The sequence below is a fragment of the Branchiostoma belcheri genome, unplaced genomic scaffold (assembly GCF_001625305.1).
Source record: "Branchiostoma belcheri isolate BF01 breed outbred unplaced genomic scaffold, Haploidv18h27 scaffold13, whole genome shotgun sequence".
Lineage (NCBI taxonomy): Eukaryota > Metazoa > Chordata > Leptocardii > Amphioxiformes > Branchiostomatidae > Branchiostoma > Branchiostoma belcheri.
The window spans coordinates 3063888-3083343 of NW_017802713.1; the positions used below are offsets into that span (position 1 = coordinate 3063888).

Here is a 19456-nt window from a genome sequence, read left to right on the forward strand (position 1 = left end):
ACAGAATATATAGTGCTGGGGTCCGCGCGGACCCCAGGTGTTCTGTTTAGGGTTAAACACGTGATTGCAGTAGAGGATCATACGTGCCAGGTAACTTGTGTCGCCCACGTCGCTGTTTAGTGTTGGACGGTTAATCCAAATATACATGTTTCCGACGTCCTGGAAGCTGCAGTAGACGGGTCAATTCTGTGAACGAGGCTGACAGAGTTAGCGAAAAATGTGGGTATACACGTACATGTAAGTCCCAATTTACTTTGACATAAAGTTTAGCCTTTTCATAAGGTATTATACCAATACAGACGACGTATCTTATTATTTCTAGAATATCTATCTGAAACTGTAACTGTAGCCCTCCTCTTTCAGAGGGAGATTGTCATAGCGGATTGGTACCATGATAGGCTGATCTTTGCGAACGGCACGGACGAGGTGACAGTCGGAGACAGCCAGGCTGCCTACATATTTGGCGTTGAGTTCTATGATGAGAGTCGACAACCTTGGATACAAAGTAAGTCGTTTTATATTCAACATGCTCATCGAAACTTCAAACTCTACTACTGGAGGAATTACGGACATAATTTCCTCACGTTTTGAGGAAATTCGACGACACTAATAAACTAACAGAACGCATTACATAATATATATGAGTAAGTAGATGAACCGGTTGAATGTGTTTACATATAATTGCAGAGTGGACAGGAAATTCGGGGCGATTTCCCGGGTCCAAAAGCCGGGACGTATGGCTGATGAACAAAAGAAGGGCTGACATTCCTATGTTGATTATTTTTCTATTGTCAAAAAATGTCCCGAAGTGTATTTTTAGTTGTCCCAGCCTACACTTTAGTGGTTAGTGGCCATTAGACCACCTTTAATTTCGAGCCCTGATTTAAAACTGCCACAAAGTCCCAACACAGCCAGCACAAACAAACAACTTGAAGATACTAGAGCACACTTTTTTTATTCACTTCAATTTGTCATGGAAATAACAAGCATTTGTCATGGTAATAACGATAGAATTACGCCAGACTAGCAACATGACGCCTTTGTGAAGGAACTGCAAGGAGGTTGTTTTCAATATTAATCAATTTTTGAAAGTAAACAATTTAATTTTCATCTCGTATTAGAACAACATAACAAATTTTATAATTTCTCGAATTGATAATATGTCACGATCATGATACATCTTGTGGGTCAACGTTAAATGCTACTCTTTTTACAACGGTGTAGTTAATTGAGATAACAGCTAATTCAGTTCGTTCAAACACATGCATAACGCTAATGTAAGCCGGATGGTAGCGTTTACTTAATTAATACATTGGTATATACATTGGTAAGGAAATTGTGTTTCTGATCAGCTCTGAGTTCCATATTCCAATTATAGTTAATTATCTACTCATTATTTTTAACTTAGTAAGCTTCTCCCTTTATGTGTGCTTTAAAATTCTGATCCACAAATACATACAACACTGTTTATTATATTCTACAATACACACAAAACGATTCTTACAAATGATACAGCCCAACCCAACATTGCAGTTCAACAAAGCAATTTATATACATCTAGCTTCAGAACAATAATAATGAATATCTTATTTCTTTCTCAGTTGTAACGCATGGACATGGTAACCACGTTACAGATTATGTCCACGTGAAATAGTATCATTCTCCTTGTCTATATTGTAAGGTCTCTTGCAAGGACAACTAAACCACAGTCTCCATTTCAATGGCATCGCGTGGAAGCAGTTCACGTCTCAGTTGCAGAAGCCTCTCTTCAGCCTCTTCAGGTGTCGGTCTTGTAGCAGGAACGTCGCACCAACACTCCTTCATTAGTTGGTACAGGTCCTCCGGACATCCCTCTGGCTTGGTAAGCCGTTTTCCCTGCCTCAGAACCCCCACCATCTGGAGAAAGGTGAGCTGAGTCCTGCCATCGTAGCACGGATCTTGTCCCAGCGTGGCGATCTCCCACAGCAGCACACCGAAGGACCAGACGTCGCTCTGACAGGTGTACTCGCCGGTCTCGATGGACTCCAGCGCCATCCACTTCAGCGGTAGGAAGTCGTCAAGGCCAGGCTGGGTGCATCGGACGTACTGCGTAGTGACGTAGACATCTCTGGCCAATCCAAAGTCAGCTAGCTTGGCCACGTCATCTGCAGTGATGAGGACGTTACGAGCGGCCACGTCACGATGGGCGATTCTCAGGCGTCCCAGTTCTTGGAGAGCCCGGGCTATGTCAACTGCGTATCCAAGAAGGCTTCCAAACAGGCCTTCCTCATTAATGTCTCGTATTCGGCGAAGAAAACCCAAAAGATCGCCCTTGGGAGCATATTCTAGCAGAATGTACTTCGCGGGTGACTTGGTAATGAGCCCAAGAAGACGAACAATATTGGACTCAGGATAATCGTCATTTCGTTGTTGGTGCACGGAGACCAATATGGCTGCTTCTCTGTAGAAATTTCGGTAGGACTGCGAGTCCTCGACGCGAAATGTCTTGGCGGCAACGGTGATCTCTCCCTCGGGTGTGCGAAGTCGTGCCTTCCTGACCTGACCGAACATTCCCTCCCCTATCAGGGGACCAGGAGTAAGATGGCGGATCTTCTTCTCCCAACGCCCGAGCCAGCCCGGCTGTAGGCTCTGCGCCAGATCCTGCTCCATTTTCTTCAGCTCGAAAAGTATCTTTTCCTCCTCGCCTGCGTCTGGTGCAGAACAAGCCAGAATGCCCATTTTGTAGAGTATTGCCATCACTATGGCAGCAAGGAAAACTAAGGAGCCCAGTGAGACAAGGCTTTCCAGCAGCGGTTCGTCACTGCTTGTTGCTTGCTGCAATTGGTCACAGTTCAGTCCGGTCCACGGTGTTACGCATGTGCAGCTGCCGTCTACGTTATCACATGTAGCACGGTTCTTGCAGGTACAACCCCGCTGACAATGCTGACCGAACCGGCCGTTTGGACACGGTTTGCTGCAGTTCTTTCCGTACCATCCGCTGCTGCAGTTACACCGACCGTCGATAGGGCTACAGCTTGCACCGTTTTCACAAATACAGTACTTTTCACAGTCTTTACCGTACATGCCAGGGGGACATTGTGTCTGACACCTGGGTCCCGTCCATCCCGGCGGACAGACACAACCGGCCCAGCGGTCACAGCTCGCACCGTGCAGGCAATCACACATTTCATCACACCCGGCAACTTTTTTGTCTGGAGCACAGTTTGTGACATTTAGAACAAACGTGTTGCTGATTGTATTTCCACGGGTGTCTCGGACCTGGCATGTGTACCGGCCATTGCTGGTTGGTTGTATGTTTGGGACCACAAAGTCAATCTCATTTACACCGACGCCGACTTTGTGCGACGCATTTGGTAATATGAATGACATGCTGTCAACGTACACATGGCGTGCCTCACAATGAAACGTGACACTTGAGGAAATGTACATATCGCGAGGGTCGCTAGGTGTCGTCGTGATGACGACGTCTTGTTTGGGAATGTCACAGACTACACCTTTCCAGCCGGGCGGACATTTGCAGGCGCCGTTAAGCCCGTGGCAGCGGGCGCCGTTCTTACAGATACAGTCTTTATGACAACGTAAGCCATATTTTCCATCCGGGCAGCCCATCGGTTTTACTTGCATGTCCAGATATTCAATACTAACATTTGATCTTTCTCCAAACAAAAAGACAAAGGATGTAGGAAGGTTGCAGGATAACGACTCTGTTTTTGTTGTATGAAATGACCAGAAGTACGTTACGATGAAATTAAGATCTATGTCCTCCACGACAGATTCAGGAATATACTTTTTTAAGGATTCAAGTCTGTGCGTCCCTTTTTCATACTTGAGATGATAGAGCTCTATATCGACACTTACTAGCTTGGAGTCAGAGGAGCATGTCAGTCCGCGTATGCTTCTATTCCATAGCCGAGACAATGTAACGATATCGCCATAGTAAGTGCTGTACGTAAATACATGAATGTTACAATCACTGCTGTCTGTTTGAACCGCCCAGTCGGCAGGAGGTTTGACTTTCCAAAGATCAGACGTTTTCGTATAAGTCTCGCTACCGCTTATTACGTCTCCAGCAGGCTCGAGCACTGCTTCCCAACTCAACAGTAATTGATAAACTAAATCTCCCGCATCACCTCTAGGGTTTACCGGAGTTTCACACGTCTCGTTATACACAGGAGGATAGCCCTCAACGTTAGTCAGTCCTACCATAACTGTCGTGTTGTCATCTCCAATTCGGACTTTCAGCAGATATGCTGGCTGTACTGACCAGTCCAGAGGGTTGGCGACCACAACAGTGCAGTTCTCCGTCACATGAAAACGGTCGTACGGATCTCCCTCCATTTTGGCACACGGAAGTTCCGCTTTTTCTTCAACTTGGGTCCCTGGTAGGATGAAAACGGTCTCCCCAACAGCTGCGTTTTCTGGTATGGAAACGTTAAAGTTTGGACTTGTAGCTGAGACGGTAGAGCATAACTGCAAGATAAAGTACACTGCAGCAAGTAGTTCCAGAAAACCTCTTGCCATGTTTTCCTCCGTGCTCATACGTCGGTACTAGGTTGAATTTTGGCTACTAAAAGATCTGAGTATGTTCCGCAAACGACTTTTTGTGTTCTTATATACACTTGGATTGAGGAACAACTATTAAACGTGAGTTAATGACTAACAGCTATGTTTTCAATAAGGAGAACTATTGCAATAAAGGAGTTCTTGTTTAACCACAAACATCTACGGACATCTACTGATTTGCTGTCAAGCTGACTCAATCACGCTGTTTGCGAATCGTAAATAATGACACATAGTTATTCCTGTTGCTGTCTGTCAATGGGGAACTCCCACGAACAATGGTGGGCAGAAAAGCACCTTTAACACCAGTAACACCATTGTTCGGGAGTTCCCCATTGACAGACAGCAACAGGAATAACTATGTGACGTAAGTCCTCTTTATATCCAATGTAGCAATCGGCGGAAATGGATTCAACAATCTTCGGAAGCGGAAGTATCTTAAAAGTTTACTTCCTTTACCACTCATTTCACGACCTCGTTTCACCAACCAGGGCTTTAGGTACCGGCGGATCATAAGAAATAACTCAGCTATCACACTGTATACCATTTGTCCATTACCACACAAAAATCCCCCTATTTTAGAAGTAGAGCAGTCCTGTTGTAACCCCCCCCCCCCATCTGACAGTAGAATAGTCCAACCCAGGAACCTCACTCTGGAGTTAGAGTCCTGGAGGAAACACAATAAACCACGGTGCTCCACAAAAGTCCTGTGTGTTAACCTGTTCACTACAATCAAGAAGAAGAACTTGCAACACACAATACCAACATTTCGCACAAAGAGACACAAAGTTAAGAAGCCCATTCCTTCATCTGTATCTGTATAGCCGGTATAGCCGCCCTTTCGCGTAACACACCTGTCCAGCTTGGCAGGCACGCGGCGCGGTGGCAACTGGCAACATTACACCGGAAGACTTGTCACACCTAACCCTTGAACATCTAACTCCTTAAACATTCTATTAGGCTATCTAATTATAATGCCCTACTGTACTTGGCGACAGCGAGTTCCACTCTGCGATAGTTCTAGGAAAGAATGAATGTTTGAATCAGGCCATCCTTTGTCCTAAAAAGTAGCCAGCATTATGTCAATTCTTTCATATTTATGTAACATATGTACAGAGAGTGTTAGTAATTATGTGTACAGTTTTTGTCGCATGAGGACGGTTAGAGCTAAAGTGGTTTGGTGTAAAATATATTTGTTATGATATTTGTTATGGTTGTAAAAATTCAACATAAGTCAGATGTACAATCTACCTCTGCTAGGTTTGAGTTTTAAAAAATGAATAAAATTGAATTGAACTTACGAGACACGATTGAATGAGAACCTATGGTAGGAACTTTGCAAGTATTACTTCTTGCAGGTTTTTGTGTTGTTTTTGTCCAACTTTGGGGCTGGGAGTTTAGCATTTCCTTATAAGGAAAAGTTTCTGTAAGGGAAGTCCCTCGCTCTTATCTATGGACCGGGCTGGAGAAAAAGCAGAAGTTATTTACGATTCGCAAACAGCGTGATTGAGTAAGTTGGGCAGTAAATCAGTAGATGTCCGTAGATGTTTGTGGTTAAACAAGAACTCCTTTATTGCAATAGTTCTCCTTATTGAAACATAGCTGTCAATCATTAACTCACGTTTAATAGTTGTTCCTCAATCCAAGTGTATATAAGAACACAAAAAGCCGTTTGAGGAAGATACCCAGATCTTCTAGTGGCCAAATTTTCAACTAACACAGACGTGTAAGCACCGAGGAAAACATGGCAAGAGATTTTCTGGAACTACTTGTTGCAGTGTACTTCTTGCAGTTATGCTCTAGCATCTCAGCTACAGGTCCAAACTATAACGTTTCCGTACCAGAGAACGTAGCTGTTGGGGAGACCGTTTTCAGCCTGCCAGCGACCCAAGTTGGAGAAAAAGCGGAACTTCCTTGTGCCAAAATGGAGGGAGATCCGTACGACCGTTTTCATGTGACGGAGAACTGTGCCATTGTGGTCGCCAACCCTCTGGACTGGTCAGTACAGCAGGTGTATCTGCTTAGAATCGGCAGTGCAGTTCTCAACGCAACTGTTAAGGTAGAGTTGACTAACGTTGAGGGCTATCCTCCTGTGTATAACCAGACGTGTGAAACTCCGGTAAACCCTAGAGGTAATGCGGGAGATTTAGCATTTCATGTACGGTTGAGTTGGGAAGCAGTAATCGAACCTCCTGGAGACATATTAAGAGGTTGGGCGACATTTACGAAAACCTCCGAACTTTGGAAACTCAAACCTCCTGCTGACTGGGCGGTTCAAACAGACAGCAGTGATTGTAACGTTCATGTATTTTCGTACACCTCTTACCATGTCGATATTCATAGATTGTCTCAACTGTGGAGTAGGGGCATACGCGGGCTGACATGCTCTTCTGAGTCCAAGCTAGTGAGTGTCGATATAGAGCTCTATCATCTCAAGTATGGAGAAGGGACGCAAAGACTTGAATCCTTAAAAAAGTATATTCCTGCATCTGTCGTGGATAACAGAGATCTCAACTTCATCATTGCGTCCTTCTGGTCATTTCATACAACAGAAACAGAGTCGTTGTCCTGCAACCTTTCTCCATCCTTTGTCTTTTCGTTTGGAGAAAAATCATCAGCAAGTATTGAATATCTTGACATGCAAGTAAAACCGGTGGGCTGCCCGGATGGAAAATATGGCTTACGTTGTCATAGAGACTGTATGTGTAAGAACGGCGCCCGCTGCCACGGGCTTAACGGCGCCTGCAAATGTCCGCCCGGCTGGAAAGGTGTAGCCTGTGACATTCCCAAACAAGACGTCGTCATCACGACGACACCTAGCGACCCTCGCAACATCTACATTTCCTCAAGTGTCACGTTTCATTGTGAGGCACACCATGTCTACGTTGACAACATGTCATTCATATTGCCAAATGCGTCGCACAAAGTCGGCGTCGGTGTAAATGAAATTGACTTTGCAGTTCCAAACGTACAACCAACCAACAATGGACGGTACACGTGCCAGGTCCGAGACAACCGTGGAAATACAATCAGCACCACGTTTGTTCTCAATGTCACCAACTGTGCTCCAGACAAAAAAGGTGCCGGGTGTGATGAAATGTGTGATTGCCTGCACGGTGCGAGCTGTGACCGCTGGGCCGGCTGTGTCTGTCCGCCGGGATGGACGGGAACCAGGTGTCAGACAAAATGTCCCCCTGGCACGTACGGTAAAGACTGTAAAAAGTCCTGTCCTTGTAAAAACGGTGCAAGCTGTAACCCTAGCGACGGTCGGTGTAACTGCACTGCCGGATGGTACGGAAAGAACTGCAGAAAACCGTGTCCAAACGGCCGGTTCGGTCGGCAATGTCAGCGGGGTTGTACCTGCAAGAACAATGCTACATGTGATAACGTAGACGGCAGCTGCAAATGCGTAACGCCGTGGACCGGACGGAACTGTGACCAATTGCAGCAAGCAACAAGCAGTGACGAACCGCTGATCGAAAGCCTAGTCCCGCTTGGCTCCTTAGTTTTCCTCGTTGCCATAGTGATGGCAATACTGTACAAAACGGGCATTCTGGCTTGTTCCGCGCCAGACGCAGGCGAGGAGGAAAAGATACTTTTCGAGCTGAAGAAAATGGAGCAGGATCTGGCGCAGAGCCTACAGACTGGCTGGCTCGGGCGTTGGGAAAAGAAGATCCGCCATCTCACTCCTGGTCCCCTAATAGGGGAGGGAATGTTCGGACAGGTCAGAAAGGCACGACTGCGCACACCCAATGGAGAACTCACCGTTGCCGCCAAGACATTTCGCGTCGAGGACTCACAGTCCTACCGAAACTTCTACAGAGAAGCCGCCATACTAGTCGCCGTGCACCAACAACGAACTGACGATTATCCTGAGTCGAATATTGTTCGTCTTCTTGGGCTCATTACCAAGTCAACGGCGAAGTACATTATCCTAGAATATGCTCATAAGGGCGATCTTTTGGGTTTCCTTCGCCGAGTACGAGACATTAATGAGGAAGGTCTGTTTGGAAGCCTTCTTGGATACGCAGTTGACATAGCCCGGGCTCTACAAGAACTGGAACGCCTGAGAATCGCCCATCGTGACGTGGCCGCTCGTAACGTCCTCATCACTGCCGATGACGTGGCCAAGCTAGCTGACTTTGGATTGGCCAGGGATGTCTACGTCACTACGCAGTACGTCCGATGCAGCCAGCCTGGTATTGATGATTTCCTGCCGCTGAAGTGGATGGCGCTGGAGTCCATCGAGACCGGCGAGTACACCTGTCAGAGTGACGTCTGGTCCTTCGGCGTGCTGCTGTGGGAGATCGCCACGCTGGGAAAAGATCCGTGCTACGATGGCAGAACTCAGCTCACCTTTCTCCAGATGGTGGGGGTTTTGAGGCAAGGAAAACGGCTGGCGATGCCAGAGGGATGCCCTGAGGGCCTGTACGGACTGATGAGGGCGTGTTGGGACGACGTTCCAGCTACAAGACCGACACCTGAAGAGGTAGAAGAGAGGCTGCTGCAACTGAGACGTGAACAGCTTCCACACGAAGTCATCGAAATGGAGACTCGGGTGTAGTTATCCTTTCCCCGGAAAGCTTGAAAGGCAGACGGGAGAAAACGATAGCATTTAACCTGGGCATAATCTAGATAGTAGGTATCATATCCGTGCGTCAAAACAGAGAGAATAATAGAATATTCACCAGGTTTGGCTATTTTTATGATGCTAGATGGAAATTGCTTTGTTAAACTCCAATGTCTGATTTAACTGTAACATTTTTTAAGAATCGTTCTGTGTGTAGTATAGAAGTTTTGAGTTTCAAGTAGACAGACTGAGTGTTATATTAGTGTGATGATCAGAATGGTAAATCACACCAGTAAAGGAGATTATTCAGTAAATGATGAGTAGGTAATTAATCATAATTGGAACATGAAACTAGGAGCTGATCAGAAACATAATTTTCTTACCAATGTATATAACTAAACGCCACAACCCGGCTTTTTTTAGCGGTGTGCATGTGTTTGCAGAGAATAGCAGTTATCTCAATTAACGACACAGCCTTAGAAAGAGTAGCATTTATAGTCGGTAATCGCCCTTTGGTGGGACACTACTATAAGCAGGAGTTGTTTCAAGCTTACTACAACCGCAGGAGTTGTTTCAAGCTTTCTAGTGATGATGCCCAGACTGCGCTTGGAGGCAACGATTTCAACTTTACGGTAGAATACGAGTTTCTGAACACCTCAATTCTTGGTTGATAACTCTGATATTTGAACGCATAACTGTTTCTTGCTCTTTTCTGGGCTGGTATCAGGTACTTAGTGGTTGGTACGTCCACCAGTTCATTAGTCATTTTGTACATCATGCATAGTTTGGACATTTTTCGTTTGTTTAGCTTCTATTTGTAATTGTAATTGACTTTCACTTTTTTTTGCTTTTACTTCATGTGTATGGTGATATCAAGATGCAATGCCTTTGTTATTAAAGCAGAGTTGTACATACGCTTACTGAGTTAATGAGCAGATTAATATGATCGGAACAACTTAAGCAAACATAATAAAAAAACACTTGTAGACATGTTTGTTCTTGTTGTTGTTATTATTTGGAACAGGTGAGTGTCAGAGAAATAACGGCGACTGTCAGCACACATGTGTAGGTGGTCCGGATCAGCACACCTGTCTTTGTCTACCTGGATATGATCTGGATAAAGATAAACACACCTGCATAGAGAGTAAGTTCAAAATAAATTTCAAGAAGATTGAATCACTATCTCTGGTTTATTTGCATCATTATGTTTAGTCATTACTACAATACAGGAATATTAGTTAGAATGGCCAAGGTGTAGGTTTGGGTCTCTTTGTTTTCAAATGTTAACACTTTTATTCTGGAGTTTCGCATATAAAACTATATATTGATCCTAAGGAACATCAGATACAAGGCCATGATCATGCATATGATTACAATCTAAGTTCAAAACTTGCCTAGAACTTTGTAATGCTAGAATATGCTCTGATACCCACACTATCATTCGGTTCGGGTCTCTGCTTGTCCTAATAGCTTCAGCTGCATGGTGGGTAGGAGGTGATTTTGACAAAAGATTGATTGGAAGGTCAAGCCTGAAGGTGACCCTTCAGTGCCCGGGTGGGAGTATGTGGATGGTATATGGAGAAATTCAGGAAGTGGTGTATTACCAAAATGAATTACATCATGTAATCCAGCCCACAGTTCCAATACATTCACAAAAATCTAGAATACTCCCAAAAAGTCTGAAATTCGAAATTCCATTTTTTTCTATAGGTGGTCATAGTTTTTCGTCTGCTCTATTGGTTGCAACGGATGAAGGTATAATGAAGTTTCCTCACAACATCGCAGACCTCCATATGATGGCTGATCTTAACTTCACCTACGCAGTACAGGGAGACAAGGTCATTGCCATCGACTACGACCATGCAGGCACGTACCAAATTCAATAGTTGACGTCTGAGGTGCGTAGTGGGTGGGAGGTAATTTCGACAGATGATTGACAGGAGCGTGAAGCTTGAAGGTGACTAACTAGGCTTTTGGTCGTTCAGGGGATTCGGGGAGTGGTGATATACCCGATTAAAGTACATCATAGTTACAGCACAGTTTCTACATTCAAGCAAAAGATCAACAAACACGACATCTTTCCAAAGGCCTGTGCGCTTAAGTTAAAGGCCACAAAACGTATAGAACATGAAAGTCAAATATCTCCCTTTGCTTGTTTGACCATGTCTTGATATAGGGAAGATGCTGTTCTACGTTCAGGAAGGAGACAGCGGGATGCGGAGCATACGGCGTCTGGAGCTTCTTGGCCAAAATGATTTGTTCAACATACACACCAGTGGTGGCGGGATTAACAGTACGTTTTTGTCGAAACTAAATATGTAGAAATGTCGGATATTGAAGAACCGATTGCGGTGTTAAGCTCTTGTCTGTGTCTCAAAATCAAATCAAGCTACTAATGCAATATTTTTCTTTAGGGCCTGGTAACTATGGTCGTACGAGTTTTTTTACGATCTCAATCTGTGAGCATTCTTGGGACAGCCGTGCATGTGTCGTGCCAATCATATTGTCTTGTTAAAGAAGATGGGATCTTCGATCCTTGTAAGCGTTTTTTTAAACCTTCATATGTCTTCCATATAATCAAATCAACATCGTCTCTGATTCTAATCCTGGCTTAAGCAGGTATTGCCGTGGACTGGGTGTCGTCAAACCTGTACTGGACAGAGACGCTATCAGGTCGGATCTACGTGTCCCGCCTGGACGGCAGTTTCAGACATGTCCTTATAGACAACCTGAACCAGCCGCGCGGACTCGCTGTACATCCGCCGGAGAGGTAGGACTAGGAGTTACCATTATATCTGGTGTAATCTCTTAAAATCTGAACCATATCGTTCCGAAAATGGAATGATTGAACTGTTGTTCGTGTGGCGTAACGACACAAAGTGGGGTCGTTTGACGAAACGACAGAGCCATGCGAATCCTGCCATACCAGCGATCTTGGCAAAGGTACTTTACACGAATTTCTTCACTTAACTCTGGTGAAAATAAGTATGTCAGAGTCTGTTGTCTGTCCGTCAGAATTCAAGCTCTAGAGAAATACCTTGACATGACATGTTGACAATAAGTCAACGGATGTTATCCTTTTTTTCTAGACTGCTCTTCTGGACGGAAGTCGGTAGGATTTCACGAGCGTCTCTTGCAGGCACCAACAGAAGAACTGTGGTTCCATACAACATGAACAGCGAGCCAATAGGAATCGCAATCGATCTGGAAAATGATAGGTACAAATTATTACTCTCACCTAAAGCTGTTCCCACCTAGAGCTGTTCTCACCTAGAGCTTTCAACTAGCACTGCAGTCACTCTGGTCTTCCTCAGTAGACTGACCCAGTGAAGCTTGTCACGTGGTGTCTCTGAAGTGTTACGTCTGGTAAAAGATGTCGGCCCCCGTCGCAGTTGAGTGAGTTTGACCTTTCACCCACTGTTGAAGTCACACTTTAGAGAAGCCACGTGACTTGTCTTGCTGGGTCAGTCTACTGAGGAAGACTAGAGTGACTGTAGTCGAAATGTCTAGCTGATATGAGAACATTTACCTTTTATTTTCTTTGGAACAAATTTACTTTAAACATGAAACTGCCAACACAAATAGACTTTCCCGATCATATTCTGGCCTATTTTCAAAATTATCTTATTATCTTGAAAGCTCATCTGTGTTGGTAGGAGTCATAATGAATCAAGTTTAAACTGTAATTTCCAACACAACAAATTGGAATCACCCAAATTTTTCACTGTACAACTCCAGTTTTGTCTAGGATCCTAGACAAAGACTGGAGTTGTACAGTCGAAAATTTGGGTGGGTCCAATTTGTTTTCTTGGAAATTGCAGTATAACTTGCTGCATAATATTTTCAAAATTGTTTTTCCCCTTTAGACTGTATTGGGTGGATAGTCTACAAGGAACCATGCAATCCTGTAATCTGACCGGAGGGGACGTCCTGGTTCACTGGCAGGCTGACCATGTCGGGCTGTACGGAGTTACTACATTTAAGGTATGGGGTTATAATTAGGTTCTATTCTAGAAATGATATTGTTTTCTTCTGGAAGATAAAGATAAAGCCAATCTGAATCTGAATCTGAATCTAGAAGATAACAAAGCTATGAACAACTCGGAAAAAAGAAACCATTCCATAATGGTCAACGAAAATTCTTTACATACAATGCAGAGATTTCTGTCAAACTTTCGACAGCCCTGCTATCTTTTTTTACATAATGATTGGTTCTATTTTCCACCACTAGAGGACGCTGCAATCGCTTCTATAAGCTGCTATTCCCTACTCATTCTACTTTTGTAAGGATTTCCATATGCCCTACATGTATCTTATCCACTGCAGGACTACGTTCTTTGGACGGATAACACTAACCACGTCATCAGGATGGGAGTAAACAACGCCGTGGGTCAATTCGTCACGACAAGACTCACAGAACTGTCTACAAAACCGTACGGAATCCGCATGTATCAGAAATTCCAGCAAATGCTATATACAGGTAATTAAGAGCATCATAAGCTTTCAAACCAGATTACCTTAACCCTCTTCAGACCAAGGGGAATGGGCTTTCGGGCCCGCGCAACCTTTCATCTCAGATAGTGCCTGAAAAGCTTTCGCTAGAACCATTAATTTTTTTTTTACTTTTTCTGAAAACTTTGGGGAACAATTTCATATCAATTAGATAAGTTAATGAATTTTCGTGGGTTTCTGACAGGCAGTTTTTAGGAAATTCAGTAAGTTTTGTTTAAAAATTAAAATTTTCTGGGTTTTATGTTCAATTACACTTCCACTTCCTTTCTAACATTAGTAACATCTTACATAATTGTATATACTTTTCATCATTACATATTCAAAATCCAAGGCAGTGGACCATATCATTGCCTCTGGTGCAACAAGAAACATTTCGGGTGTTTAAAAATTCTGATGTCTTTTTTTTTGCCTCGCACACAGGTCCGTGTGATCTGAATAATGGAGAATGTGAGGGGCTGTGCTTACCAACGCCCGGCAGCAGAATCTGTAGATGTGGACATGGGGGTTATCTTCAGCCTGACGGTCAGTCATGTTGGCCTGATGCCCCCGTCACCTTGCCAAAGTCATCACCAACACCAACAACAGCAACTGCTATTTTACCTTCTACAACCGCCAAAACAACGCGAGAGCCTGTTGCTTTATCAACCAAAACCTCAACACCAACGCCAGCACCTGCAATTTCATCTACAGTTACTACACTAACGTCAGCATCTGCCATTTCGTCTACAACCACCACGACAACGCCAGCACCTGCCATTTCATCTTCAACGACTACACCAACGTCATCACCTGACATTTCATATACAACGACTAGACCAACGCCAGCACCTGCCATTTCATCTACAACGACTACATTAACGCCATCCCCTGCCATTTCAACTACAACGACTAGACCAACGTCATCACCTGACATTTCATCTACAACGACTAGACCAACGTCATCACCTGACATTTCATCTACAACGACTAGACCAACGTCATCACCTGGCATTTCATCTACAACGACTAGACCAACGTCATCACCTGCTATTTCAACTACAACGACTACACCAACGTCATCACCTGCCGTTTCGTCTACAACGACTACACCTACGCCATCACCTGCCATGTCATCTACAACGACTAGACCAACGTCATCACCTGCTATTTCAACTACAACGACTACACCAACGTCATCACCTGCCGTTTCGTCTACAACGACTAGACCAACGTCATCACCTGCTATTTCAACTACAACGACTAGACCAACGTCATCACCTGACATTTCATCTACGACTAGACCAACGTCATCTCCTGCCATTTCATCTAAAACGACTACACCAACGCCAGCGCCTGTAATTTTATCTACAGCCACTACACCAACGGCAGCACCTACCATTTCGTCATCTACAACCACCACAACAACGTCAGCACCTACCATTTCATCATCTACAACCACCACAACAACGTCAGCACCTACCATTTCATCATCTACAACCATCACAACAACGTCAGCCCCTACCATTTCAGCATCTACAACCACTACAACAACGTCAACACCTACCATTTCACCATCCACAACCACCACAACAACGTCAGCACCTTCTGCTTTTTCATCAACTACAACCACTGCACCAACACCATCATCTTTAACTATTTCATCACCATTTACAAGCACTACATCAACAAAAACAACAAGCACACAGGCTTCAGACTCTACTCCTTTTAAGTCTAGCTCACCCATTGGTCCAACATTTGGAGAAACATGTCCACAGGGGCAAACGATTGTTGTAGGGTTACCAGCAGATGCCAATGGACGGGCATACATAAACAAGACTATTACAGCCTGGGACAGAAATGGACAAGTACTAGAAGTCCGTGGCAACCCTAGCCTTCCTGGTTACATCACGTACAGCCCAGAACCGCAACATGTAGTTCTTGAGGCGACGGATAGATGGGGAATGACTACTAGCTGCTCATTTACTATTGTGGTGAAAGGTAACTTTATCACTTTACTTATTATCAATTTCATCTTAAAGTACACCTGGGTGGCCCTTTTAACATTAATTGCTGATTTCCAAGGGGGCCTGGGGAAATACATGTATAACATTACAAAATTTGTATAAAAGAAAATTATACAGGTAACATAATAGAAAAATGTAAATTGAAATCGGTATAGATGAAAGTTAATAACCTCAAGTAAACAGAGGAGATTTATAAAACTAAAATGTTAAAACAGTCATAACAAAATTATAATCATAATCCATAATCAAACGTTTATTATTATATATATCATGATATCATTTCACGATTATAGATTTTCATCATCCATAACCCGTCAACATGGTCAAAGGTATCTGGTAAACGATGTCGTCCCCCGTCGCGGTTGAGTGAAAGGTGATAGGCCATGATGAACAAGCTTTGATGTGTATTTCAGATTCCCATCCGCCTAGGTTATCGTGCCCAGCTGACATCATCCACCAGTCAGAAACACCTGACGTACGTATTGAGTGGGACGAACCTATCCCCGAGGACAACTCTGGCCAGACGGTCAGTCTGACATCCAACCACGGACCAGGGGTGCGCTTTTTCCAGTATGGGGTGTACACGGTGGCGTATACTTCTGTGGATAAAGCAGGGAATCAGGCGAACTGTGACTTCACTATATCTCTCCAGAGTGAGTTTTGTGGGTTCTTGTTATCATTACCTAGTCCTAAACACACAACAGGTAAGACTTGACACAGAAATTGCAGTTATCAATAGATTTATTTTTTCCATATGAAACACGTGGACGTTTTAGATCAAGCACCAATTCTCACAAGAAACCGCTTTTAGTGTGGAATCCTTTGCTTCCTGAATTCAACAATGTTGACCTCTATTCTTAGACGTTTGACCTTTTGTCATTCTGCCTGTCAATCGTCCCCATCCACGTACTGTCTAGTATCTCATAAAAAAACAGGTACACAAACACAGGTTAGGGGCCTTAAACTTTGACCTTGGACCACAATGCACCACGCTGCACATGCGCATTCGGAACAGTGAAATAGCTTACATCAGAACAGGCGTATGAAGAACTTTACTGCACGACAATTGCACAAGGTACAATATTTGGCAAACTACATAAAGAGAGTAACAAACAATAGAATAAATGTTGGATAAGACCTATTGTCGAATAAAACCTAACATATCTTAATTATTCAAACAGTAAGGGCTAGCACAAGTCTTTGATAAAGTGTTACGTAATTATGTATACTTATAGGTCCGGCCGCATCGTGTGCAGAGAGAGACCTCCCAACCGTCCAAAGTGGCAGGTTTAGTGGATGTCAGAGTACAGATGGAATGAAAAGCTGTACTTTACGATGTGAGAGCGGATATCGGCCGACCGTAGACAGTGTGAACTGTCTATTTAGCGGGATGTGGGACCGCAGTCAAATGTTGTCCTGCTTGAGTAAGTATGTATACCCTTACGTTTAAGAGCGGCCACGTTGTACTATGATGTGATATACTATAAAATATGCTATGGTATATAAGATGGAGGGAAAGAGTCTTCATAGCAACTAGGTCTTTTGATGGATAATAAAAAAAAAATTACGGCTCTAAGTGGCCAATATGAGATGTTGTTACATCGGCGCACCAAATCCGTAAGGTGTTTTTGGCACCCTGACAGACAGATTAGCCTAAGGCTCGGTGGGCGTCACTCCACCGTATAGGTGGGGAAGTCGTGTAAAGTGCCTTTCCCAAGGGCACAACGTCGGGCTACGGTGAGTATCGAACCCGGGACCTCTCGGTTCCGAGTCCAACGCTCTAACCGTTGCGCCACCGACGCCACCGCCTTGATGGATAATAATGCAAGTTTACAGGAACAATAGAAATGACCTGAAACTGTAACAATTGGTTCTGCTGACATTTTGATCAACAGGTAACCAGGTCCCTGTCCAGGTCTCCACCTCCATGTCCTTCAGTTTCAACGACGCTCCCTGCCGAGGCGGTCCCGACTTTGCAGATGTGATGAGGACCCAGTTGATGACGTCAATGACGAATACCGGGACATGCCGCGTAGCTACAGATAACAGAGTGACTCTTTGTAATGATAAGTCTTCGCAGGTTATAAAATCGTCATGCCAATCTGTTAATGAGCGCAAGCGACGAGATATGAATAGTTGGGACATTCCTTACATTGACATTCCAAAGTGCAAAGAGGATCCCACTGGCTGTGACTTTAGTCCGCCCCTGAGCCGTCGCCAAAAATACAACAAGCGTCATCCTAAAACTGCAGACTTATCATTCATAACGTCATTTCAAAATAAGGAATCGCTGCATAAACTTCAAGAGAATGAGATGCATAAGTTAGCGAAAGGTGCGGAAGAAAAACTAGTGGAAATAGAAAAGATGGCATACTCTTATGGTGAGGTGATTCGCGTCAGAAGACAAAGTGGTGTCAGAAGTGGGATTGAAGTGACGGTACGAGCGACTGTTTCTCCCGACACAAACAATGGGGGTACCCAAGACGACTTGTGCTCATTGGAACAGCGCTTGAACGCCGTGATAAAAATCGTGAAGGAAAAAGTGACATCGGGTTCGATGTTCATCACTATTGACGGAGATTCGCACACGGTTAATTCGGATTCCTTTGCGTCCTCAGGCATTACTCACTTATACGCCGATGGAAGAACGTCAACTGGAACAACCTGTGGTAATTCTATACGTATTGTTAAGTGGTTAATTAGAGATAAATGAGCTAGATATAGTTCTTGAAACATAAATGCAAATATAACGCTGCCACATGATGTAGTAAATTAATCCAAATTCAGTTTGAAATTTAGCTAAAGAAGCCACAGATGTTTTAGATGTTTTCATATTAATCAAATGCATTTTCTTGTCCAGATTGTCTAAATGCACATTTGACCGTGGTCTAGAGGATATAGATTATAGTATTGAGCACTAAAATGCTAAGACTAAGTACTAAAGTCTATGTATTACAAGAATAGAATAACCATACTATATTCTCTCCTTTTAAAACACATGGAATAGTAACAGTTACTGCATATTTTGTCCACTATACGTGTATTTCTGCATGACATTAAGTATTTGAAAGTTTCTTACTTTGAAATTTTCTTACATATTTTGTCTAATCATAAAAGTCTTAGATAATTATTGTTAGCTCGCAATTAGACTTCGTGCAAAAATTCTAATAAACGTATTAAACGCAAGAGAAAACAGCATGGTCATGAATACGTCCATGACTGCAGACTAATATAGCATCTTTGTGTTGTACAGTCAAAAACTCTAGCTGGAGAAAAGCCGTGGCTATCGCCGTGCCGTGCTGCCTCCTAGCGATCGTTCCTTGCATTGCATTTGCCTGGCTTTCCCGCCGAAAGAGCAAACGACAACGACAACAGCGATGGGACCCACGGTTCAGTGATCTCCACACACGGAGCAACCCCAGTTTCAATCCTTATGATTTGGAACCGGTATATGAAGGTTTGTGCCTTTCATCTAAGGCCCAATCTACAAGCAGATCTTTCGATGGCCGCAAAGACAGTATCAATTTGGCCATACAGTATCCATTCACCAAAGGATACTCTTTCGCCAATGGATACTGCCTGGATGTCTTTGCGGCCACAAAAATCTACTTGGAGTTTACAATGGCTCCTTTCCTTTAGACAGCAATTTTTGAGAGACCAAAATCGGATATGTCGATGAAGGTTAGACATCCAGGTACAATGTAATACGATACGATTTTATAATTGAAATATGAATGACGATGTTTGAGTATATGCATGGTTTGAAAAACAACAAACCAAACAATATTCGTTCTTTGTGTATGCAATTCGA

General features: G+C 43.7%; 4 protein-coding genes across 4 annotated transcripts in view; 3 read left to right on the top strand and 1 right to left on the bottom strand.

The window, feature by feature from the left end:
• The window catches only part of LOC109463717 (low-density lipoprotein receptor-related protein 4-like), a 36043-nt gene extending 21608 nt beyond the window's left edge, over window positions 1-14435 (top strand). The window contains exons 12-20 of the mRNA XM_019760566.1: window positions 364-505; window positions 10155-10274; window positions 10841-10996; window positions 11307-11423; window positions 11750-11900; window positions 12220-12348; window positions 12997-13114; window positions 13457-13610; window positions 14206-14435. Of these exons, the coding sequence (XP_019616125.1) occupies window positions 364-505; window positions 10155-10274; window positions 10841-10996; window positions 11307-11423; window positions 11750-11900; window positions 12220-12348; window positions 12997-13114; window positions 13457-13610; window positions 14206-14435 (1317 nt within the window). The remainder of the gene's footprint in view (window positions 1-363; window positions 506-10154; window positions 10275-10840; window positions 10997-11306; window positions 11424-11749; window positions 11901-12219; window positions 12349-12996; window positions 13115-13456; window positions 13611-14205) is intronic.
• Window positions 1699-3715, bottom strand: LOC109463784 (fibroblast growth factor receptor 4-like). Its single transcript, XM_019760645.1, has 2 exons — window positions 3486-3715; window positions 1699-3191 (listed from the first exon to the last, which is right to left on the bottom strand). The coding sequence occupies exons 1-2, from the start codon at window positions 3622-3624 to the stop codon at window positions 1699-1701; spliced, it is 1632 nt and encodes a 543-aa protein (XP_019616204.1). The 5' UTR covers window positions 3625-3715.
• Window positions 14436-14748: 313 nt separating the features above from the next.
• Window positions 14749-15985, top strand: LOC109463718 (cell wall protein DAN4-like). The gene is made up of 2 exons (XM_019760567.1): window positions 14749-15619; window positions 15975-15985. The coding sequence occupies exons 1-2, from the start codon at window positions 14749-14751 to the stop codon at window positions 15983-15985; spliced, it is 882 nt and encodes a 293-aa protein (XP_019616126.1).
• Window positions 15986-16045: 60 nt separating this feature from the next.
• Window positions 16046-19456, top strand: part of LOC109463848 — a 4467-nt gene continuing 1056 nt past the window's right edge. Inside the window, exons 1-3 of the mRNA XM_019760725.1 lie at window positions 16046-16298; window positions 17541-18314; window positions 18899-19102. Coding sequence (XP_019616284.1) covers window positions 16046-16298; window positions 17541-18314; window positions 18899-19102 — 1231 coding nt within the window. The remainder of the gene's footprint in view (window positions 16299-17540; window positions 18315-18898; window positions 19103-19456) is intronic.

Excerpts from the sequence above, each read along its gene's own strand:
- LOC109463718 (XM_019760567.1), top strand. The coding sequence starts at position 14,749 with ATGTCATCTACAACGACTAGACCAACGTCATCACCTGCTATTTCAACT.
- LOC109463784 (XM_019760645.1), bottom strand. The coding sequence starts at position 3,624 with ATGCAAGTAAAACCGATGGGCTGCCCGGATGGAAAATATGGCTTACGT. Across the intron at positions 3,192-3,485 it reads CGGCTGGAAAGGTGTAGTCT|ACAAAAAAGTTGCCGGGTGT; the intron begins GTGACATTCCCA and ends ACTGTGCTCCAG.